The 25,388-nt window shown below is 41.3% G+C and overlaps 1 protein-coding gene and 1 pseudogene across 1 annotated transcript; both read left to right on the forward strand.

The window, feature by feature from the left end:
* Window positions 1–4,642: 4,642 nt before the first annotated feature.
* LOC132648631 (sentrin-specific protease 2-like) lies at window positions 4,643–5,301 on the forward strand (the record flags this gene model as incomplete). Its single annotated transcript, XM_060370852.1, is given in 2 exon segments — window positions 4,643–5,243; window positions 5,246–5,301. Coding segments are annotated over 2 exon segments (657 nt in total), but the record flags the coding sequence as incomplete, so codon positions are not given.
* Window positions 5,302–13,762: 8,461 nt separating this feature from the next.
* Window positions 13,763–24,666, forward strand: LOC132648629 (ribitol-5-phosphate xylosyltransferase 1-like; annotated as a pseudogene).
* The last annotated feature ends 722 nt before the right edge of the window (window positions 24,667–25,388 follow it).

Genomic DNA, 25,388 nt, shown 5'->3' on the forward strand with positions numbered 1-25,388 from the left:
AAGCTGCTTTGTTTATAAAAAAACATGTTTACACCCTGTTCTTTATCTTGAGACAAAGAAAAGGGGAAGTTTCACCAAGTTCTTTAAAGCTTGTTCTAAGTTCCTTAGAGTTTGGTTGTTACCTTTATGTTATCAGATGCAGGAAAGTTATTTTAAAAAATTTTGGCAGTTTCAGAACTCCTCTTTATAGTAATGTAACTTGCTTTTGCTTTGCCTATAAAAAGCAAATCGTACGTAGACTCTGGGCTTCAGCAGGATCATGTCAGAATGGGAAGGATTTTAGTGAGAGTTTTTATGTTGTCTGAAAAGCAAGAAAGAGAGCAAAAAAGTAAGCATGTCTGGTTAAGCCAGAAAAGAAAAGCTAGAAATCTGAATGTATAAAGCATGTTGCAGAAGGTTAGTGGATGTGTTATAAAAAGCCAGAGAGTTAATATGATTTAAAAAAAAACTGTATTTTAAAATGTTATACTTCATTTAAAAGGCTGGTGATTCCTCATTACAAAATGTTTTTTTATGCTCTTTTAAGGAAAAAATTCTAGCTGATAGGTTTGGTATGGCTAAAATAATTACAGTTTAAATTTGTTCTGTTTTGCAGTTGGTTCTAAAGCTTGTTCGATTACTGGGAACTTTTGGTTGTGGGGGATTATGGAAGCTCCGAAGTGTTTGCTGTATCATCAGCACCTAATGGCCATGTTTGGTATTGTCAGTCACAGCCTGTGCTAATGCTAGCACATGGCCAGCCGCCATGATGGTTCAGCAATGGAGAGCTCGTAAAGCTGTAGTTTGGCTGCCATATTTGTTTAAGACTTCCAGCTGAGTTCAGTTACATGTGGCCAGCCGCCATGCTGGTCCGGAGAAATGTTTAGTCATTAGGGCTAAATGCAAAGCTTTTTAATGTTCAATTTTAATGCAAGTGGTAGGAGCAGCAAGATTAGCTAGCCTCTCTATGAACTGTATCCGATTAAAAGGTTTGCTTTGATTTTAGTTCAGAAAGAACAGATTTAAAGTCATGCTAAATACTGCAGTTGAGCCTTACCTAGTCTCTTATCTATTTGTCTTAAAATATATACTTCTAGGACATGCATCTCGAAAATATGCTAGAATCAGAGATCATAGCATTCTGTTTTATAGGACACAGTTTAGAGCAGATGATAAAAACAGAGTAACTCGGATATGCTGGCCCTCAAGCTTGTCAGAAATCTGAATTAGGCATTTTAACATATGTAAGCTTATTGTGACAGGAAGTCCCGCAATCCTGGCAGTAGGTCCCCCAAGGTCTCCGAGAAGATTTGGGCACAACGACAGATGAATGCTACTCTGGATTGTGGTATGCTAACCACTGGGCAATACTGCCTCAACTGGCCTACTGTTAGGGCCCAGCCAAAACTGTGGACACCTGGAGTCAATGTTTCACGTTGCTAAGGGCGAGGTGAGGCCATTCTCTCCACAGAAACAGTTTCTCCACAGAAACAGTCTCTCATCTTATGTGCCTGGCAGAACTGCGTCTGTTCAGGATGCTGAAACACAGGAGCCAGGGACACTGCCTAGGTAATGGGCTAACTAGTCATCCCTGTCATTTTGATTGGCACATGGATTGGTTTTTATTTAGCTTATAATTTATCCTTCTCAGGTCTCTGAACACCTTGACGGCTATGCTAAGCTTACGGTAGCTTTGCAGCTAGAGAAAAGACAATTAGATCGACTGTTAGCTCATTGATCATTAGCTAGAACCACAGAGTACTAGATACATTATTTAGAAAAAAAAAAGACAGGTTTGCCTTGCTCACAGGACTCATGTCTTAAGATAAATAAGTGGAGCTTATATAGGGTCTGAAAATACAGGAGTTTAGGTTGTAAAAATCTAGAGTGTTATTATTTAGTTTAAAAAAAATGTTTCAGGGTTGATAAATTCAAAAGATTGGAGAGTCTAAGTAGTTTTTTTAAGATATAATTATAAGTTATAAAGAGATAAATATTTTAAAGCAGATTAAAAATGGGAAATATTTTAAATTTCTCCCCCCTCTTTGCTACTATTGTGCTTATGTTATAAAATTTTAAAAGTTCAGAGTGTTGACATTGATCAATAGAGTTCTGATAAGTTGATGGAGCAATAACTGCTTATTATTCAGTCACCAGGTTAAGATTTTAATTTCCTTTGTTGGCTTCTGAAGATAGACTAAAGGTGCTTCTCGTTATTTTAAAAACATCTGTTTAATTTGTGTATCTGACCCAAAAGTCATAGCTTTTAGTATGGTATTCTTAATATCTGCCATTTCTGGGGTAGATTTTGACACAGAAATATCCTAAACCTATTCCTTCTAGTTGCTTTGTTAAGGAAAGTCCAAGCATCCAGGGTTTAGCACTAAAAGCCAGTAATGTATTTCTGCCTAACTTTCCAGTGTAAACATAAAAGTAAAAGTGAAAACTAAAAGTATATGCTGAGTGTATAAAAATGGCCAAGCTTCATTCGTGACTAATTACAAACAGCTATGCCCAAAGGAAAAAAATGTGTTACTGTGGACATACTTAGGTTGTGTATAAAGGTTATAAAACAAACAGCTAACTGATACTCATTCAGTGGGATGCAGTTTTACCTGTTCCTCTCAAAATGTTTGATTTGCTGATATGTTACTTTTCTGAGTATTTAAAATTATGTATATTTCCTTTTGTGTACTAAAATTTCATATGAGTTTCAGGGATGTGACCTGGATCTGGCATAGCTCAAAAGGATCGCAGATGAGATTTTCCCTGATCTTACCCATTTAATAGACAAATTTTAACTCCTGTCTCCAGTCTGAATTTGTCTCAGCATATCTTCACCTGTTTAACTCTGTCCGGGATCAGCTGTGGACTGCAAGCTGAGATCTGGACTTCCTGGAAACTGACAGGATTGCTCCCTGCCTCTTCAGGTGGATCAACGAACCAGATGCTTGGGACTTCCCCATTGCCCAGCCTTTGACTGGCATTTCAGCCTTCCTAGCCCCTGATGCCTACGGTCCAACGGTCAGCTCGAAGAAGCTCCAGAAGACCGATCTACGACCAAATCCCCCCTAGCAGGCTGAAATGCTAAGTCAAAAGGGGCTCCCTGGCATTAGCTATTGTCTTGGACATCTGCTTAGCTGAAATGGACACTAATATTGCAGCAACTGGGCTAAAAGCCTAGAGAGATCCTGTAATAGTTCTCTTTGGCTTACTACCCCTATATTCACCCTGAAGGAACCCCAGATCCCATTATAAAAAAATAAATCTATAAGATACAAGGGGTCATATCTGGAAGACCCAAGATTGGGTCTTCAAATGATCATAGGAAAGGGGGAAATGAAAGACCAAAAGATAAGCAGCGATTGTTAACACTATGTAGAGTAGGCGCGGTATAGCAAGAGCTACCTCGCTGCATTCTTTCCCGCCTTCCGGTTCCGGGTGGGTACTTGACTGGGCTCACAATCTGCCTTCCCGCCTTCACTGTTCTGGGTACGTGACTTAACTACGGCTTTGTTCAAACCACCCAATCAGACCCCTGTAACTATGCTTCTCACTTCTGTAACCGCGCCTCCTGCTCCCGAGCCCTATAAAAACCCGTCACCCCAACCAAGAGGCGCACAAATCCTCTGATAGGCTTGGTCGCCCCAGGTACCCATGTATCAAAATAAACCTCTTCCGGCTTGCATCTGAAGGCTGGTCTCGCTGTTCCTTGGGAAGCAGGGTCTCCCCGTCTAGATAGGCTCCTGGGAGTCTTTCAGTGAGAAGTGTTCTTTGACACTGCCACCTCCTTCTGTCTTCGTGGCCTAACTGACCCCACCTCCCAAAGAAACCTGTGCTCTTCCCCTGAGGTTTCTGACCTTGAACCACCATGTCTGGTGTGGAAAAAACATCTCCCAGTAGACTAAGGGACCCTTCAGCCATCAAGGGGACAACCCAAGAACTCCCACAGAACGCCCAGCTGACCTGCACTTTGACTAGGACATGGGAAAGCTGTGTAGCAGCTGGAAGCCAACACCTGAGCAAAGACAATCCAAGTAGTCCCTCTATAAGGCAGCCTTGAAAGCAGGGTAAAACAATGAGCCCTGAACAGCCAGAGAAAGGCCCGAAGAGGAAATGCCAAGAAGAGGAAGAGGATGATGTGTGCTCCGAAGAGCCAGTCCAGTCCTGGAAGAAGCTGAAACAGGAACAGCATGAAACAGAGCTTGGGGATGAAGAGCCTGACAAGAGACGAATATGGACACCCCAGGAAAAGGGTCCGTTATAGCTAATGGCCCCAGAATGTGCCAAAGGCCCCCCAGAAGAGGCTGTGACTGAGGAGTCTGTGGGTGGAGGCCAGGGTCTCAAGCCCCCCTACAGCAACAGGGAGGAAGAAGTTCAGAAACAACACAATGAAAAGTGCCCAGGGCTGTTGGGACTCCTCCAACCTGACGTCCCCGTGAGCTCTGGCCCTCACAGCACTCACACAAGCACCATGGACACCTCGAAGACTCTCAAAGGTTGTGCTGAAGGGCAAAATCATGAATCAGAAAAACCTCAAATCTGCACAGACAGTGTCAGCAATGGCATGCCCAACAGCAAAGTGTCAACACCTGTGGTCAAGAAAAAGGCTCTTGAAGACTAAGACAAGGGCAGAGGGCTGGACTGTGGTCCTGATATCACAGTGGACATGGAGAAAGAAATCGGCAGTGCACTAGGCCCTGGGTCAAAAGATGAGATCTTGAGCTGTGCCTTCAAACTGCAAATGACTCGAGGAGACCTGTGGACCCTAAGGAACACCCAGTGGCTCAACGACAAAGTCATCAATTTTTACATGAATCTTCTCATGGAAAGAAATCAAAGTCAAGGCTACCCGGCACTTCACGCATTTAATACCTTCTTTTACACCAAGTTAAAGTCTGGTGGCTACAGGTCAGTCAGAAGATGGACCCGGGCAGTAAACATCTTTGCAAAGGAACTTCTCCTGGTCCCAGTTCACCTGGGCATGCACTGGAGCCTGGTGGTCACAGACCTAAGAAAGAAGACTATTGTCTACCTGGACTCCATGGGACAGAAGAGACCCGGCATCCTTGAGCTGCTTTTCTGCTATCTGCGGGAGGAGAGCAAAGCGAGAAGGAACAGTGACCTGAGCCCTGCGGAGTGGAAGCAATACAGCATGTCGGCAGAGGAGATTCCTCAGCAGCTGAACGGGGGTGACTGCGGCGTGTTCGCCTGTAAATATGCAGATTACATTTCCAGGGGCCAGCCCATCACCTTCTCCCAGCAGCACCTCTGTTCAGGAAGAAGATGGTGTGAGAGATCCTGCACAAGCCCTTACTGTAGCAGCGGCCCCTGGCGGCCACTGCGAGGCAGCTGCTCCGAGTTCTTTCCCAGGTGAGGCTAAGGACTGCAGGTACTGGGTGTGGAAGAGCCTTGAACAAGTTCTGAGTGTAAAGACTGCGGCCAGGACAGCCACGGCTGCACAGAGAAACCCTGTCGGGACAGAAACAACAACAGAAGACAAGTGTGCCCACCGAAAGTTAGAAACTATCCCAGCCTGCAGAGTGCATGCTCACAAGCATGCGGCTGTCAAGATTTATCTGTGACTGAGGTCGATGCTGGATTGAATTTTGCTGTTCTTGTTCACAAGTTTTAGCTAACTGGCAGTGGATGGATTCCGGTGCTTTTCATTCTCGACTGCTTGTTTGCATTAGTTATTTCTGAAAGGAAGGCCACCAGTTGCCTGTCTCTGAGTGAATCTCCGGGGTTGCCTACCGGTACTGTGTGCTACCAGAGAAGTGTCACAGTGTGCTGCTGTTCATGGGACCCGAGCAATCCAGGAGAAGTAAGAAACGCGCTGGAGGCATCCCAAGATACTTCCCAGCCTGGAAGTAAACACATCTATTTTGTTCTCGGGAGAGGAGTAACTAATGCTAAATGTGCATTGTAAACCCGGGACTCCTTGAAGCCTCACCCTGCTGAGGGCTGTACAAAACTGTTTATTCCAAAAAAATAAATATATATATATATTTTAAATAAACAAATATTTATATATAAATAAAAATATATTTTACATATTATATATATATATTCTTAACCTATTTTTGAAGATGTTTCTTTGTATATATTAAGCTGAAATTTAATATGTCATGTTAATATTTATATTCTGTCACCTTAGCCCCACTATTGGTATAGACTTAATATATTTAGTGTGAATATTGCCAACTACATGATAATCTATTTTTATACAGGAAACTTTAATTTTTTATTAGTAGTAAATCTAACGTTTGTGTTGTTATTCAATAAAGTTTTTATTTAATAAATTTTGGAGTTTTTTGAACATACTTTGCAAGATCCTGTGCCTGCTGTTCCTTGCATGGTGTAGTGAGGTTGTCCAAGAGAACTGGAAAGCAGATGTCCACGACAAGATCCAACAGTGTAAGCCAGAACCTGTTCATACATCTGCATGCTGAGATTGCTCTCGTTCCAAACTTCTGACGTGAAGACAGGGCACTTTAGCCAAGACCTGTCCTCATCCTGGGAGAAGCTCAATATCGCAGCCAGGGCTGCCTTGAAAAACCAAACAGAACAACCAAAACAAAAAAAAATATGTGATATCAAGACTTCAAAAATTCAAAGTTTTAACATAGTAATCAATGGAGTTCTGATACTTAAAATTACTTCTCATCATGTTAAGACCACCTCTGTCCAGACCTCTGGACAAAGAAAAGAATGTTGAAGTTTTTAACCCCAGATAATTTTTTTTTTAATCCCCAAGCTTTTATTATGACTTAAAAGTAGAAGGCTCCAGAAGTTCATCTTTTGTAACTTAAAAGAATTCATGTGAGCCTCACGGAGTTTGCAACTTGGATCTATCTACCTGTCACAGGTCAATTGAACTCCAATCAACAGACTAAGATTCCACAACTTTTGCCTGTTCCTGATGGAATAGGTGTGTGTGTGTGTTTGGGGGGTGCTCCAAATGTAAGAGTTTCCTTTAAGTTCCTTAACTTTAGCTTCTGTCCCTAGTCTGAATATGTCTCAGCAGATTTCCACTCACCTGACAGTCACCACCCAGGAACCAGAATCAGACAACAAAGCACTCCAAAAGTGATCTACAGCACCCAAGCCCCAGGCAGTCCTACAAAAGTGGAGAGCCTGGGCTTGCTAGGTGATGTGCTCCAGTCCAGCTGCTGTGATTGCTTCCTGTCTTTTACCTTGATCAGGAAATCAGATGCTTCTGATGAGTGCCCCATTTCCTGAATGAATCCCCTCCCAGGCTTTGATTAACATTCCAGCCTTCCTGGGCCCCTACAATGGCATCCTAATTTCAGTTGAGGCCCATTTACAAAATCATCTATGCCACCCCTTATCCTCAACAAAAGACTGAAAAGATTCAGTCCAAAGGAAACTCTCTGGCAAGGAAGACAAATGGCTACTTGGAGTGCCTACCCAACAAACCAGGCTAGCTCATACTGACCTCCAGGCTCCCTTGTTTGAAAAAAAAAAAAAAAAAAGGTACCTGTAAAATCCAACTAGATCAAGAGCCATCAGCAGGTTGATCCATTAGCTGAAGCAGTTTTGCAACATGATAGAGCACTCACCATACTCTGTGCAGAACAAGGTTGTGATTGTTTGGCTGTAAGAGAAAAGGTTGTTCTATGCAAACCACTCAGCAATCATTAGAGATTCCTGTACTCTCAGGAAAACAAAAACAAAAACAAGCAAACAAACAAACCCCGTACACTGCAGACAGAAAAATGACCCAGAACAGGGGAAGCCCATGGTTGCCATTCTCATTTCCTTGTTTTTCCGGGTGATAACTCTGTCTTCAGCTATTGCAGAACACCAGACACTTCTGTTTCTGCTGATCATCGCTGGCTTGTCCATCGAAAATGTCTTAACTAGATACAGAAATTTTGTTCTGGGTGCCAGTATACTGATGTTTATTAAATCCCAGTGTGAACAGGTTTTAGGCCCACCGAGAGCCCAATTACTGGAGAGACAGATGAAGGTAGCTTGGAGATGGATTGCCACAAACAGAAGAGGTTTATTCAGGCCAGTGAGTGATGGGGCTGCTTTGCAAGTCATCAGGGAACAGCCCCAAGAGACAAAGGCATGGGGTTTTTAAAGGAAAAAGCAAGGGAGACGTGGGGGTTCCAAGCTTGGCAGTACAGGATTGGGTGAATGGGGTTATGGGGTAGTTGACTTTTAATATCATTGGTTCATTTTAGGCACCCACGTCCAGTCAGGCCTGCCCCCGACATCTGGTGGATATCTGATCTTGAAGTTACACCCAGAATGTCCTGGATGGGGGAGCTGTGGCCATCCGGACCGGTTGCCAGGCACCCTATCTCATACTGCAGGCCTGGACATTCTTCTGCAGCAGGGTGGGTCTTGTTCCCATTCACCCACATCTCCTTTGGTCTGTGTCCTTCTGCTTTCTGAAAAACTACCGGGAGAACTTAGTTTAATTAATATGGGATATAGAATTCATAAAGAAACCTGTAAAGCTAGCCTGTTCCTTTCACAGATACGCACCACAGCGTCAAGGATTTGACTCAGGATACAACTTAAGTAGGGGATGGAAGTGATGGCGAACATTATATTTAAAGTTACTGTGCTTAAGAGAACTATCAAAGAAAAAGCGTGTCTAGCCTGTAAGTTCTACTTGTCCAAGGACAGAGGGTGTCTCAGAATGCTAGGCGTTGTTCTTGTGATTGCCTGGTTTTGTTCATGGAGGAATCAGACAGTGTGTGGTCACTCCTGTGAACAAGCTTGCTTGCCCTTGACTGCACCTAGATGGAGGTGTCTGAGGACATGCAGGCAGGAAGTCTGCCAGTGTTCCTGCCTCTAGGTGCACAAGGCCAGGATGGACACAGTCTGTTGGCATGCCCGGCCTCACCCGCTGGGGCTCCTGCTCGACAGGACCTGCAAACCAGGACCCAACAGACACCTCGCTGCTCTTAGCTTGCTTTTGTCTGCTGTTTTGTTTGTTTGTTTGCTTGTTTATTTGTTTTTCACATCAAAGAAAAAAATGATACAAATATCTTCCAATATTTTGCCCATTTTTTTCCACCAGGCATTGGTTTTTTTGTACTGAGACTACATTTTGCAATGTTCGTGTATATGACTCGCAAACATTTCCTTTCAATCTGCTGCTGTTGATATTTTTTTCAGAGATTTTTTTTTTGGAGTCATATATGGAAACTTATCATCAATCCTCAAGGTAATGGAGATCATTTTCTATGGTTTCTTTTAAACACTTTATAATAATTTTATGTTTAATCTACAGTCCTTTTCAAGGTAACTTTTCATAGGCTGCAAAAAGTGTAACTATTTTGCTCATGGATATCTAATTATTCCAACACAATTTCTTGAAAAAATTTACCTTTTCTTTATTGTTTTTGCACCAGTGTCAAAAACCAACTAACTGTTCACTTGCACATCGACATTAAGATGTTCTGTTGAATGCTTGGGCTCACTGACAACACAGTGCCTTGGTCGCTGTGGCTTTATTCTGTCTGGAGTACTGTGCCTCCTCCATATTTCTTTCACTTTTCCAGACTGTTGTCATTCTTGTGCTTCCCTCATGTGCTTTTACTTGTCCGTGTTTCTAAAGCCTCAAGATTCATTATCTATTTGGATTTACTGAATTCCATCAATAATTTAGGGAATAATTGTTACCTCAAGCACATGTTCTCTGATGAATGCATGTGCTATATGTCCTCAGCAATTTGGGTCTTTCCTTTTCATTTTATTCTCATTGTATTTTATCATAAAGATTCTCCTGCATGCTTCTATGGACTTAAGTTAATTCCCATTTTTGGAACTGTAGTAAGATGGAAACTTTATTTTCTTTGGCAACTCTACATTGCCAGGCTGTAGGAAAATGACATGCTGTTTTCCACAGTGGCTCTCTCTGAAAGTATTAGGGGAATGATTTGACATTGTGTCACATGAGGTACAGTTCAAAGAACCGGAAATGTTGTCACACTAGTAGAAGACCTGGGCAAACGACAAAGTGTATGAGCTAGGAGCGCCAAACATTGGTGACATTTTGGTAGGGATCAGAAGTGAAACTTACCCTGCCCACTATGAAATTATAGAACTAACCCCTAAGTCTAGATGTTGATTAATAAGAGGGAAGTTTAGTCAGAAGTCCCAGAATACAGACATAGAAATCAAGCTGCATCACCAACCTGGGAGTTTTCAAACTGTTATCTTTTAAAGCAGGGAGTCAAAAATAAATAAACAGCTGACAGAGGAAGGTGAGTCCTGGTGCAGTGTGGTGTGAAAGTGAATTAGTGCTCAGAGATCCCAACTGTCCTACTCCTATTGTGTGAGAACACAGCACACAGATAAATATTGCTTCTAGAGTTCAAGGTTGGGCTTCTCCAGACATACACAGCCGAGCTGCAGTTAAGACTGAGTGCAGGGTAGCACAGCCCTCTTTGTTATGAAAGGAGCAGAAATTTTCATGGAAATGCTCTGCTAGTGCTAATTCTCATCTTGACCTGCCTGAGCAAGCTCAAGCCACGGACCGTCAAGAGATCACATAGGCCCCTACCTTTGCAAGTTTGATTCCAAAATGTCTTTCTTCTAGAATGGAGGCAAGGCCAGGCACATTTTGAGGTTCTTCAAAACAAGATTAAACTGTTTTGTTTGTAATGAAATGAGTTGATTAGTTAAAAAAAAAGAAAAAAAAGGAAAAAAAAAGCTGTTTCTTTTTATTTATTCACTTTCCTGCCAATTGTAGCCAGCTTCCTACTCTCCTCCTGATCCCAACCCCTCACTCTTTCTCTTGACCCCCTCCCCTTCTCCCCTTCTCCTTAGAATGTGGGAGCCCTCACCATCACCAACCCACGCCAGCATATCAAGTCGCCCTATGGCCGCATGCATGCCCTATCAGCAGAACTGACAGTGCCACGTGCCCTTTGGCATCCACATCACTGTGGCAGTGTACACGTCTCCCAGAGCGAGAAACAGTGCTATTTGTCTGGGTTTAGCCCGGTGTGGCACGTGGAAGACATTAATACAGCCAACCATGATGAAGGAGGAGGTCACTGGAACATCAGAGAGCAGGAAGAGTAGGGAGGGGACAAGCCTCAGTGCACAGCTGATGGGGCCAACACAGAGAAATCTTTCTTTTTATCATTTTTATTCCATTTGTTCTTCAGTTGGAGTGACCTAGAAACAGCTTGCTCATAAAAGATTAGCCACATTTACGCACACAGATCTCTTTAATAACAAACCCAGAATTCTCTTTGTAACATTCTGATTTTTTAACTCAGAACAAGCATCACAAATTCACTGACACATAAGCACCGAACTTCTATAATCTATTTTTTAAAGAATTTGTTAGACTAGATCAGAAACCTCTAATACCATGGTCATATATTTTAAGAGTGTGCCTGCAGTGCCCTCTTCTGTTAACTATAGGTAAGTGCAGTTTCCCATCTACCTTTTAGAAGAAAGTTATTTTGGCAAAAGTGTTCGACTGCAAAATTTTGCAAATTTTGGACAGTTTATTTCTACTGACTTCTTTTGTATTAATGACAGTTTACTCATTTTGTTCTACTGACTTCTTTTGTTGCTATGTTAAGAAGCTACAGCATGGAAGAAATGTATTACAAAGATTGAGTTCTTTTTCCAAAACCCGCAAGATTTATGATTTGTAATAATGTTTCTCCAGGTTGACTATGTTACCATCTCCCAGGCATGGTTCCTGTTTGTAGGATGACCTATGCTAGTCAATATTAACCGGTACCTGCTCATGGTAGCCGTCAGGCACACACAGGGGTCATCTACAAGACAGAGGTGGCCACACACTGCATTTTGACAAAACCAAGTTTCTGTTTGCTCTCCCACATTGCTCAAACAAGTGATGAGGATGTAGGGTGCTAAATAACTACTTGCTGACTGCACATGTGTTTAAGAACATTCTCCAGATTCCAACAGTTTTCTAAAGAGAGATGCAAGTCTGTTTTACTGGACATGAGCCATGAGACCAAAAAACAAAACAAAACAAAACTTAATCAAAGCAATTTTAGATGGCCACAGATCAGACCAAACAACAGGACAAGTACATAAGATTCTTCTGTGGGGATGGAAAAAATGTTAATAACTAATTAACATTGCTCTGGTACTAATAATAAGGGATTAATAACACCACGGGTACTGAAAAATAGAATGTATGGTATCATGAATTTTAGATGTTCTCTCGGTCAAAATACCAGTAATTTTATAAAGAGGATAAGTAAAAACATTTTGTAATGTATGATTTAAATTTAGGCTAAAGAGCCTTTCTACTCTTATCAACATTTATAAAAGTTTTTGTGCTACTAAAACTGCCCAGGTTTCTCAGAAATCACAATAGAAAATAACAAAGTTCACATGAAAAAAAATAAAAAATGAAACAAAAAGATCCAATATGCATATAAATAAAGAGTTTAATGAAAGACATTAGAAGATCCAGGCTGGAGAAAAGGCTCAGTCAGTAAAGTGCTTGCAAAGAAGAACAAGGTCCAAAGGTCCCAGTTCTGTCCCAGGACACAGTAATCCCAGGGATGGAAAGGCAGAGGCAGGAAGATCCCCAAGGTCCCTTGGTATCTGTCCTGGCTAGTCTTTTGTTAACCTGAGCTAGAGTCATCTCAAAGGAGGGAGCTTCAATTGATCCATAAGATACAGTTGTAGGTCATATTCTTCATTAGTGATTGATGAGGAAGGGCCCAGCCCATCCTGAATGGTGCCATCCCTGGGCTGATGGTCCTAGTTCTATAAGAAAGCAGGCTGAGCAAGCCATGAGGAGCAAGCCAGTAAGCAGCACCCCTCCATGGCCTCTGCATCAGCTCCTGCCTCCAGGTCCCTGCCTTGCTTGAGTTTCCGTCCTGACTTCCTTCAGTGATATGTAAGTCAAATAAACCTTTTCCTCCCTGACTTTCTTGTTGGTCACAGTGTTTCATTGTAGTAATAGCAGCCCTAACTAAGACAAGTTGGTACCAGGATTGTGGGGTGTTGCTGTGAGACTGAGCTGACGGTGATGTTTTGGGAGGTTTGCAGAAGGACTTAAAATTTGGATGAAAAAACCATTGAGTGTTGACAGCTTAGTGGGCAGCTGGTGGAGCTTGGAAGATAAGGATGTTGAGAGCGGTGCTGACAATAGAGGCCTGGCTTGTCAAGTTTCAGAGGAAAGCAAAGACTCTGCTGGGCTATTTGTGTGAGGAATCTGTGGTGTCTGTACAGCTGGAGCTGAAGAATCAGCTGTGATTAACAAAAGGCCAGCACCGTTGAAGAGAAAGCTTTGTGTGACTGAGACAATCAGTGCTGGTCAGCCTCAGCTGAGGAACTAGCAGTGCTTAAGAGCCCAGCATCATTAACGTAAACCCTTCTGGAAAGTGTTTTCTCGGAGTCAACACACAGGTGCTGTGTTCCAGAGGTGGCCAAGGCTGTTGGCAACAGAACTTGGTAGTGTACGAGTCACCCAGGTGGTACTGGTTTTGAAGGCATGAAGGAGTGTGGAGATCAGCTGAGACTTGGCTCTGTGAGAAGCCAGGAGAGGCCACTGCTGAAGGTGCAGCCTCAGCAGCAGTTGAAGACCCAGGATTAAAGGGACCATGCAGAGAGCCTCTGAGAGGCTATTGGGGAAGTCCATCCCAGTTGCAGTGACATAAGATGACCACCAAGAAGAGCAACAGCAATGGAATAGAGCCTTCTGGAGCTTAGAAGACAAGCTGTGTGTGCTGCAGGGGGTGGGGCTGGAGAAGTGACCCAAGCCCCTTGGAGGAGCCCAGAAGATCATCTGCAAATATTAAAGAAACACACAAAAGAGAAACATGAACACAGTGTACAAATGTGGGGCAAAGCAGCCATTGGTAAGTCAGTGTAAGAGGAAAAGCATGAGAAGAGAGTGTAAAGTGTATCCTGTCCTGGTATGGAATTTGCTAGATTGTGTATTTCCTTTAACCAAGTCAGTTTCAGGGAGTCTGTTCTTAAGGCAATGTAGGTTTTCTCTACTGTGTTCCTTGCTCTCTTCTGAGTCTTGTTCACTAAATGAACTGTGAGCATCTGAATTATTCTGCAGTCTGTTTCAGGCAATCTAAAGTAGACTTTGCTTATAAAAATAAAAATAAAAATTAGTTACTCTTCAGAGTTCTTCCAGCCACCCCCATTTCCCAGTTTCCAAGCCCCTTCCACATATAACTGTTTGTTACAGTGGCACCTCCCTTCCAGGTGTTCTACCTACATAGTACAGTTTGCTGAGGCTGCTGTAGCGAACTGCCAATGGAGCCATTGAGAACGTTTCAGCTTCTGCCTTCCTCAAGGTGGGAGTGTCTGTGTCTCTGGAAGGCTCTGCACCTCAGCAGCTAGGTCACATTGAGACACTCTGCTGTGTAAGACAATAGTCAAAGGATCTAGAGATTAGGGTATGACCTGGAGAAGCGGGGCATTATTTAGCCTGACACATTTGGATGTTTTATACAATGGCCCACATTTTCATACTGGTTGTTAGTGTGGCTTTAAGAGCATGGCATAATGGAAATGGACCAAAGAATATCTTTCAAAATAACTGACAAGGGGTTCTCAGAGGTTGTAGGCCTGCATATTAATGTTACCTCATGTAACAAAACAAAGCATCATGGTTGCCCTTAGGAGACAGGATGAAGTGTCTGTCAGCTTGCAGAGGATGTCTGAGCAAATGGGGAGGTGATATCTATCCCCTTGACACACTGAATGCTTTGGTGTACTTGTAGCTTCAGCGCAAGACAATTAGTCTCTCCAGTCACGATATTAAATTAATTCTAATAATGATGCTATTTTAGTTTATAATATACATTTTGCTTCAGAATATGATGGGTAGCCAGGGTTCAGGAACATTTGGGGTTCCTCGGTATAAGTACAATGTCCTGTCATCTTTACAACTACAGCCACTGAAGTCTGCCCCGCATACAGTAAGCTGCCACACATGATCGAGGATTGTCTCAGTCACTGCCTGCAACCGACCATGGAGAGAAACGTCTCAGCTCAGAGTAAAAAGAGAAAAGAATAAAACATACATTTTCCTAACATTCTAAAATGGATGAGACAGCAGATGTGTCTGCTTTTGTTCTTTGACTACCAGGTTTGTATCTGTGGGAACATGTTTTCGAAGGCACTCTTGATCCCCCTGACGTGACTGCACAATGGAGGGCAGGACAATTGATTGTAGGAAGAACACAGTACAGGTACTGTTAGACAACACTGACCTTGCCTGCCGCGTGACGCCTCATGGACCTACTGGAGGGAATATACTCTCATAAGGATGCTCTATATTTTATCATATAGTATGCACAGTATATTTATACTTTTATAAACCTATTTTATATCTTTATGCTTCAGCTTGGGAAGAAAACACAAATCAATCCTGGGAATGAATAAATAAATAAATAGGTCCTGCTTACACTTTAGTAAACGTTTGCTTATTGAATTAGACATTTCAAGGTAATTTTGGAGGGAAAGCTGGAGACCTGCCTCAGTGGCAGATGAGTTGCCTGGCATGTGCCAGGCCCCGGGGTCAGTCCCCAGTGCAGAGAAGAGAGAAACTAAAAGTCTGTAAATAAATCCTGGGGAGTCTTATTTCTGTTTTGGTTTTAGCTGATGATATGGAAAACTTCATGTTCCGCATTTCATACACTTTACTGGTAAATGAACACAATGTTCTATGCCTTAGAGGACGAAAGTAAACATTACTTTCATGATTTTCTTTTCGTTCATAGTTAGGTTAACCTGGAAATACTCAGAGTCCAACTGTTACTTATTAAAACATTTCATGTCATATCTACTATGATTTACGTGATTATGTAGGCTCCTTTTTTTTCCAAAATTCAAAACTGTTTCTGTTTTGATTTTTAGATTCTAAAAAACCAGTGCAATGCCAAGACTTTTAAGGATTTTACTTTTATTTAACTTACATATCACTGTATAATTCCTTAGTTTTCAAATAGAATTAAGGTGATTTTAATTAGAAAAAAACATAGTTTTATCATGAAGGTACTGTTTCCAGTTGGCTTTTAACGGAAATAAATATTAGTTGTTTTTACATGTTTACTTCATTTTTGTTATTGTTGTTGTTTCAAGACAGTGTTTTTCTGTGTAGCCTTGGCTGCCCTGGACTTGCTTTGTAGACCAGGCTGGCCTCAAACTCACAACGATCTGCCTGCCTCTGCCTCCTCAGTTTTGGGATTACAGGTGTACATCACTGAACGCGGCTTGTCCCAGTTTGTCTTCAATTAAATATTTTATATAATGTTAGTACATGAGGACATGAATACATGTTAGATCATGAATACATGATCCAGTCCAACCTGCATTCCCTCCCCTCCAGTTCCTTCTCTGTACAACCCACCACTTCTCCCTTCAACCTTATGTTCACATGTGTGCCCACATACACACCTCGGCAGCCTGCAGCTACCAGCTGGTTTTGAGAACAGGTTTATGTGGAAGCTCATTGATTAGGCTAGGCTGTCTGGACAGTGAGCACCAGGGATCTGCCTCTCCATCACGACATCAGCCTTTCATCTTAGTTCAAGAATTGTCCTTAGGTCCTCATGCTCACGGCACAAGCACTTTGCCAACCCAGCTAGCTCCCTAGCCTGTCATTGCTGACTCTCTCAAAGGAATCATGCATGCAGTGTAAACAAGTATTTAGCCTCATTGTTCTAATCTCATTGTAGGTTGTGTGTATACTCCTAAGCTTCACACTAGTTAGATTTCACTGCTTGAAAGAGTAAGTGGATCTTAGTGGCAGGAAGGCTGTCATAGAATGTGCAACACCTTGGGTTCAATGGCCAGTACAAAAAAAAAAAAAGTGAATGTCTATTGCATGCATAAATTGCTTTCTGTGTTTATAGTTGAGCAGTGAACATGTCAGTGGACTAACATTGCAGAGACGTTTCTGGAATTCAACTAGTCTATAGAATGGAATATGTGAGACTCTCATTTCTTCCCTGAAGGCACAGTCATGCGTGTCATCCTTAAGCGTATAATTACTTGGTATTACCACAGTGATAGAAAACATTGTTAACTACCACGAAGAAAGTCTAAGCCCAGTTTTCCTTTCTGAGGTTTGTACGCAAGATTTTACAATCATGGAAGAAACCTTGTTCTTTCCTCTTAGAGAACTTTGTAGTCAAGTTCTGTGACAGACTTTTAAAATACCTTATTAAAAAATGAAAAGTAGTAGATAATGTATGCAAAGTGAATGAAGTCTCATGGAATCGCAAGTTGTAGTCTCAGTCAAGTTACACTGATGCTAACTTAAGTGAGTTTCAAAACTCTACTGTTTGCACAGTTACTTCGACTGAAATGATTCCTCTGGGCTTTCTAGATGGAAGTGCTTACTCTGAAGATATTTTTCAGTTGAAGCAAGCGGTAGAAAAATATATTGAACATTGTAAGTTCTGATGCTTACACATATGCTGAGTAACCCACAAGAGCAAATTAGAATTCTGTACATGATTATTTTCAGTTAATGGATTTTCAGTAATAATCTTAGATAATTAGAACACAAAGAACACAACACTCATTCTGTACATTATACTACTCATACACAAGCCTTATTTTTATAATGTTAGTGTATAGTAGGAAATTTTCATGTTTTAAACTAAGGGTTGGAAATACAGCTCAGTTGGTAGAACTCTCACTGAACATGCGCACATCTGGCCTTGGTTCCCAGCGCCACATGGACAGGGAGTGGGGCGCACATTCTTATTCCTAGCACACTGAGAGTGAGGGCATCTGTAATTCTCTCCCTTAACTAGATGCGCAGGCATCTTTACCCCTTCTCTCTCGAGCCTTCCCTCACCCTGAGCTCTCTAGGAGGTGATCTCCCTACTCCAGGATGTTCTGTGCATTCCATCCTTCTCTTCTCAGACCATGTTCTGTCAGGTGATGCCTCTCTCTCCTTCATTTTCCTCCCCCACTACATTCTGTTGATCCTCATCCGGAATTTCAGAATGGTTGTCCCCACTCACTGTTTTCACTTCCCAACTGCTCATTCCCTTGCACTTTGACTCCCAAAGTTCAGAACACTTCGGCGGCAGTGATTGCTTGGGGCAGCAGATGACAGTGTGAGTTTTGGAGCATGTCTATTCCTTTTATGAAGACTCTTAAAAATATATTGCAAAGAAGAAAATACAACATTCTCCAACTTGCTAACCACTCAGACTTAATATATCTTAGCTGTCAGGAATTCTCTATGTTTAACTTTCCTCCTAACAGAATAGTTTCCAATAAAACCTTTTCTTTTTTTCTTACTCTTTTTATTCTTCACTAAAGAATTGCTATTAGGAATTTAATGTATAATCTCACTCAGATTTTTATATTTCTACTGATGGAAGATATATAAGTATTTTTCCATACTTATTTTTATGTACTTTCATATTTACATAAAATTATCCTTTAAGGGCTGGTAAGATGACTTGCCAGGTAAAAGTGGTTGCCCTTAACTCAGACAACCTGAATTCAACCCCAAGGTCTGCATGGTGGAAGGAGAGAACCAACTCCTCCAAGTTGTCCTCTGGCTGTCACAAGCACGCCTTGGCACGCATGCACATAAATCCTTTTAATTATGCTCAGAATCTCCTGAAGCTTGATGCATTCCTTTACATTGTATCTTAATGCCTTGCCTTCAGTGAAGAAATGAGAGTCCACTCTCATATACTAGCTGAATTTCTACATCCAAAGCTTTCTATTATTCTGTCCCACTTGCTCAGAAGAACTTGCATTATACAAATTGCACTTCCAACAAGAATATTAATTAAATCTTATTCTAGATTTTATATAAAACGATTGAAATTTCCTTTGTTCAGTTTTGTTTATCTCTTGCTTGTGGTGTGTTGTTTTCAACAGCTTCATCACTTGCCCGGGTGTGGTTCCAGGGTACTTCTCCATAGACGTGGACAATGTGGTCCTTGTGTTAAATGGAAGAGAAAAAGCAAAGATCTTCCATGCCACCCAGTGGTTACTTTATGCACAGAATTTAATGCAAACCCAGAAACTGCGGCATCTGGCTGTTGTCTTGCTTGGAAATGAATACTGTGACAATGACTGGATAATGCAGTTCCTCAAAAGAAATGGAGGCTTTGTGGACCTACTTTTCATAACATACGACAGCCCTTGGATTAATGGCGCAGATGTTTTCCAGTGGCCTTTAGGTGTAGTAACGTAAGTACAAGATAAGAAAGGCATCCCTCGGGTGTTCTGAAGAGAACGGGGAAGATGGTGTTTTATTTTATTTTATTTTTAAACTCATAATGTGAATTTGAATTTATTTGGAATTTGCAAATTTGTTTGTAGATTTTATACAGACTTAGATAATTAGTAATGTGCTTGACAATTTGGCATAATAGAATTTATGACTTTAGCCTCCCCATGTGCTATTAGCAGAAATCCAAATCTAGTCAGTTATCTTTTCCTCTGATACACTGTTATATTTGATTATGAAATATTTGCATATTTGAAAGAAAGTGGTAGATTTAATGCATCACACATGAAGATGGTGTTTTAAATGGCAGTAGGTTCACTGGTGATGAAGCAGGCCTATCTTTCCTACCATCAAAAAGAGTGGCCTAGAGCCTCAGTGGCAATAGTAACTACTTTGTTGTATTTTACCGTCTTCTGAGGAGAAATGAAGAGTACTTGTTTGTTCTAAAAATGGATATAGGATAAAAATTTAACCTTAATAGTGCCCTGAAGAGAGGTTTAGCAGAGAATGAACAAAGACAAAGCCATAATTCTAGTGAAAACAAATACTGTTGTGGCAATATTTTTATATACTGTATAGACTTCCCTTGGGTTTGTGATTGGCTGACTTGATGTTAATCTCAACTGTAAAAGCAGAGGTTAATTAAATGATAGTTTAGGATCCTCAATATATAATCATCCTCCAGTTTAAAAAAAATGGAAAACATTTTTTAAACTTTCTGTGGATAGATTTTTAATAGTAAGAGATAGGCTCTCAGTAGTATATAAACTTTCTGAGGTCAGGAGTTTTCTTCCCAGATTTAAAATAGTTCTGTAGAAATGGGCTATAGAGGTGGCTGGGGCAGTTAAGAACAATTACTGCTCATATAGGAAACTCAGATTCAGTTCTAAGCACCCACATGCTGTGTGTCTCATAGCCATGTGTGATTACAGTTCCAAGGCTCTGAATCCCTGTTCTGAACTCTGTGGGTGCTTGGCTACACATGGAGACAAGCAGGCACACAAATATACTAATATACACATAAATTTAAAAAAAGTAAATTTTAAAATAATGCTTATACACAGTAGGTACTCACATATTTGTTGAGGAAATGAATCATCTCACTGATAGAATTAAATCTGACATTCGTTATTATGTCACTGGTTACCACCATGTCTTAATTCAGACTGCTTTAGCTGTACAAATGTCACTAGAGAAATGCCAGGGACAGGTATTCCCACCCCTATGTGGACAACATTCCAGGCGAACAGGTTTAGGCTGGGACCAGCCTTAAAATTTCAAAAACTTTGTAAGTACACCCAACCTTCAGAAAAATCTATTTATTGAAAAGAGCCTGTATTTGTAGAAATGTTTATACTTTTTCCACATTGTATGACATCACCTACTCGCCTAATAGAAGACAGAATCATAGTCATTTTGGTGTTGCCAACCTCACCCTGTTCCCGATGAGGAGACATTGGGTAGCATCCGGAAACCTTTTGGTTGTCTCAACTGAAGAGGGGGAATTATAACAACTGGTGTCAAGGGGGTAGAGCCCAGGAATGTTATTAAACATGGTGCAGTGTATGGCAGTCTTTAAAACAAAAAGTTATTTGACCCAAAATGCCATAATAATCTTGTGTACAGGATAGACTACAGGCACACATTTATATGCAAACCAGTGCCCATGGAATGAGCCCCCTCTATAGAATAACAGGTTTGTTGTAAGCAGTGATTAATATATCTTCTAGTAAACTGCTGATAGTCCTAACATCTGTATAACCAAATCACCACATAGAGACTGGCTTTATTTAGTTAACCTAGAACACAGTGCTGGGCAATAATTACTCCATCCTAAACATCCAAGCCCTCATAGTTTCCTAACATTTAGATTTCCCATGTTATACTTGCTTTTTGTGAAATATTATGTCCAGGCCATCTCCACGTAGTTCCAAGATCTCTCCTCCAGCTCTCTCTCCTAGCTCTCCTCTCCTCCCACTGCCCTCTGGCTCCTCCCCTCTTTCCTGTCCTCTGGCTCCTTTCAGCTCAATATTGTGTCTAATTTCTTTATTTTGGGATGTTTGCACACAGTTGAGACAGTATGCTTAAAATAAGTATCACAAGGCAATATCCAGATTGAAACCAGACAGATGGGGGGGGGGAATCAGCATTTGAATGAACAAGGGTAAGGTGTATACATTTCAAAAGAATGTTATACCAACACAGGTTTTATTCATTGTTTTATTCTTTGGAATTTTTTTGAAATTAACTCTTCAGAGATCATGATTATAACAGTATATTTTCTTTTTAGTGGACAAATAGGACTGTTTATGTCTATGGTGTACAATGTGCTTAGAAATCATTGTCCTTAACAGATGGCTTAACAAGCCAAGCTGAGGGGCATCCTACCATATAGTAATTCATTACTTGCTTTTATAGATACAGAAAGTTTCCCGTTGTTGAAGCCAGCTGGTTGATGCTGCATGATGAGAGGCCCTACATATGTAATTTTTTAGGAACTGTCTATGAAAACTCATCAAGACAAGCACTGATGAACATTTTGAAACAAGATGGAAGTGATAAACTTTGTTGGGTTTCTGCAAGAGAGCAGTAAGTTCAATGTTTGCATGGTTCCTTCCTGTTGCTCTCCAATCCAAATGTCACCTTGTGTACAAATAGGTTTCCAGAGAAACAGTGGTAACTGCTTATTCCAGCCTCCTGTCTAAAGGTACAGTAGTAGCTAAAACGTAGGAAACTGGCTTTTCTCCAGTCTTTCCCATTATAATCAGGAAGCAAGTATTGATGGAGTAATGAAAGTCATTTTGCAATAATTTCTTTTGCTATTAAATAAACACATGGAGTATAAAGCTGAGTGGCCAGGGAATGGATGCCTAAAACATATGCTTCTAGATCTAAAAATTTATTTTTTAATTGTGACAGAAATTGCCTTCTAGATGGATATCACTAATTACTATGAATTTAATACAATTACTGTTAATGTAATTGTATTAAATTCATTTACTCTGAGTTACCAAACAACTTCCAAATGACAAAAACCATCTTACTCATAAAAACAGTGAAAACAAAACAAAAACAGTGCCCTCATAGCACTTGTTGGAGGAGACAAGTAAAACAGTGTGTGTCAGGAGATGGTAATGACGTGTGAGAAGAGAATTAAAGACAAGAAGGCCACAGAGAGGACTGAGGTGGAGGGTAGAACATTTGTTTTCAGGTAGCGAAGGAGAGCACCAGGTGGAGGGCTATATTATATACAGGCCTGAAGAGGGCACAAGAGTCAGCAGGGTCCATTTAGAGAGGGGAGGCAAGGCAAAGGACATAAGGCAGGGGGGTGCTTACACAGCAGCTGAAGGGCTGGTGAGTGAGAGGTGGTATGAGAGAGCAAAGTCTTACTGGAGGACAAGCACTAATAAAATGGTTCTGGTTGAGCTGAGCTAGAGGTCAGGTAGTACCCTCTGTGCTCCTGCTGCTTCTAGACCATTCTGTCCTTCTGCACCCGGAACCCCAGTTCTCAGTCTCATGCCAGTGTGTATAACTGGAACTCTGTAGCCCTGAGCCTTCACCTTCACCTTACCTCCCTGATTCCTTAAAGACTGGAGCTCCATTGCCCCTCTGGCTGACACCAGTCTTGTCTGAATTCTTGGTGACTTCTAAGTCTAGCCAATCCTTCTATCACCTTGGTATAAGGTTTCTTTCCTTTCTCCCCTTCATAGATCATAGGCTTCGATCATCCATTTCCTGTTATGGTCATTTCCTAAATGACCACTTGCATTTCACATACCACAATGTTTCTCCATGACCTGGAATTCTAGCATTTCTGTTGGTAATCATCCTATCTTGCCATTCCAACTCATTCTCTGTAATGGGACTCCACAGTTCAGCTGGAATTTACAACATGGTTTTTACTATGCCCAGATTGTTCTTCCTGTCCCTGTATCAACTTCTGAATTACACAGCTTAAATTCTACAGTCAACCAGCCCTGCATATATGTTCCCCTTTCTAATTCCCCCATCTAGCGAGCCCTACCTGTCTAGTCTCCCCTTCTGCCCACCCCATAGCCATACTCACGCAGCTGTGCATAAGTTTAGACAGTCTGAAAGCTGAAGAACCCATCACTCCTATATTTCCTAAAGTATTCCCCCTTCGTCCTCAAAGACTGCTTTATACCTTCTGTCCTAACCTCTTGACACCTCCTCAGTCTCCCTTTAGAGATTGGAGCTTATTTCACTAAGAGAATACGAATAGAAAAGAATGCCAGGCTCAGCTTCTGCATGTATGTGGCCTATATATTCATTCCATTCTCAAGACCACAGCCAGATTGATTGTTAAAATGTTTATTGCTTATGTCGTTCCCTCTTCAGAACACTACAGTTGAGTCTTCTGTAAGCAGACTTTATGGTTTTTGACTGCTCACCTAAGTTCCCCTACTTCCACCTTGCTGGCCTCCCTGCCAGTTCTTGGGGCTTCAGACTTTCTAGAAAATGTCCTGACTTAACTCAAAGACCTAATGCCCACCACTGGATAAAGCACAGCTGCATCAGAGTAAGACAAGAGGACACAGCACTCCGGAAATACGATTGAATGAATATTACCCATTCGAAGATTGATCACTGGATATTTTTAAATATAAAGTAATAAAATGTTCAGATTATTTCCAAATGTTCAAAACAAAAAAAAAAACTTTTCTTAGGTAGTCTTACGTAGCACAGGCTGGCCTCAAACTCGTTATTTAGCCCAGGATGATGTTAAACTCCTGATTCTTCCTATGCCTCCCAACTTGTAGAATTAGGGAATTATATACCCAGTTTATGGATAGATGATGATCAATACTAGGTCTGAGTTCTAGCAGCTGGGCTATACCCACACCCCCAAACCTTAAAGAAGTTTTAAGAAATGTGTTTGGCCCAACATTTTCAATGCCTCTCATATTTATCATCTCTCTGATGTGTTCACATTTTTGATAAATGACATTAAAAGATTTGCTTCAAAAAAGATGCCATAGGAAAGTAAAACCTTACAGGGATTTCCTTGTTGTTTGTTTAATTTCCTAGGTGGTAGCCTCAGGAGACAAATGAAAGTCTTAAGAATTACCAAGATGCTTTGCTTCAGAGTGACCTCACTTTGTGTCCTGTAGGAGTGAACACAGAGTGTTACAGAATATATGAGGCCTGCTCGTTTGGCTCCATTCCTGTGGTAGAAGATGTGATGACAGCTGGCCACTGTGGAAACATGTCCAGTCACCACAGCGCTCCTCTGCAGTTACTCAAGGCCATGGGTGCCCCCTTTATCTTCATCAAGGACTGGAAGGAGCTTCCTGCCATTTTAGAAAAGGAGAAGACTAACTTTACAAGAAAAGATTCAAAGAAGAAAAATGTTACTTCACTGGTACCAATACTTCAAAACAGAACTAAAGTGGAAATTTACTAATATTTTAGAAAGCTCATTTTTTATAAATAATAAAGGTTAATCATACCTAACTGTAAGTGTGTGTTCTTAAGTGTGAATATGTACAGCACTTGATAAGGTGGCTCCATCAACTCAGTTTCACAGAAGGGACCAAATGTTCTCCTTTTTGGCTACTGCTGTATACAAGATCAAAGAAATGGCGATATTTTACTGAGGCTGACCTGGCAAGATCCTTAAGTGGTTAAAGGTGCTTACTGCCAAGGCTGATGAGCTAAGTTCAGTCCCCCAGAAACCACACGGTAGGGGAGAAGTGAGTCTCATGGGCTGTCATGTGACCGCCCAACAGCATGCACACACAAACACATCAAATAGGTGGATAGATAGATTGGTGGATGGATGGATAGGTAGACAGGTGACTCAGGTTCAATTCTACCGAGATCAAGAAGCCAGCATTTACTGACTGTGCTCAATGACTTTAACCCACTTTAGGTGCTGGAGTGCTGGCTCAGTGTTTGAAAGTGCTCACTATCCTTGCATATAGCCTGAGTTCAGTGCCCAGCATGCATGGCACACACTCAGCCATCTGTAAGTATTGCTCAGTAGGTCCTGACATGTTCTTCTGTCTTCCATGCACACAAGTGCATATGACACATAAAATAAAGAACTAACTTATAGAGTACTATTTAATAGGGCTGACTTCTGGTCATGTCAGTAGCAGGATATATGCTGAACAATGGCTGCAAGGTTAGATAGCATCAATGAACTTAATGGCTCTTCTATACA

This window comes from Meriones unguiculatus, chromosome 17 (assembly GCF_030254825.1).
Source record: "Meriones unguiculatus strain TT.TT164.6M chromosome 17, Bangor_MerUng_6.1, whole genome shotgun sequence".
Lineage (NCBI taxonomy): Eukaryota > Metazoa > Chordata > Mammalia > Rodentia > Muridae > Meriones > Meriones unguiculatus.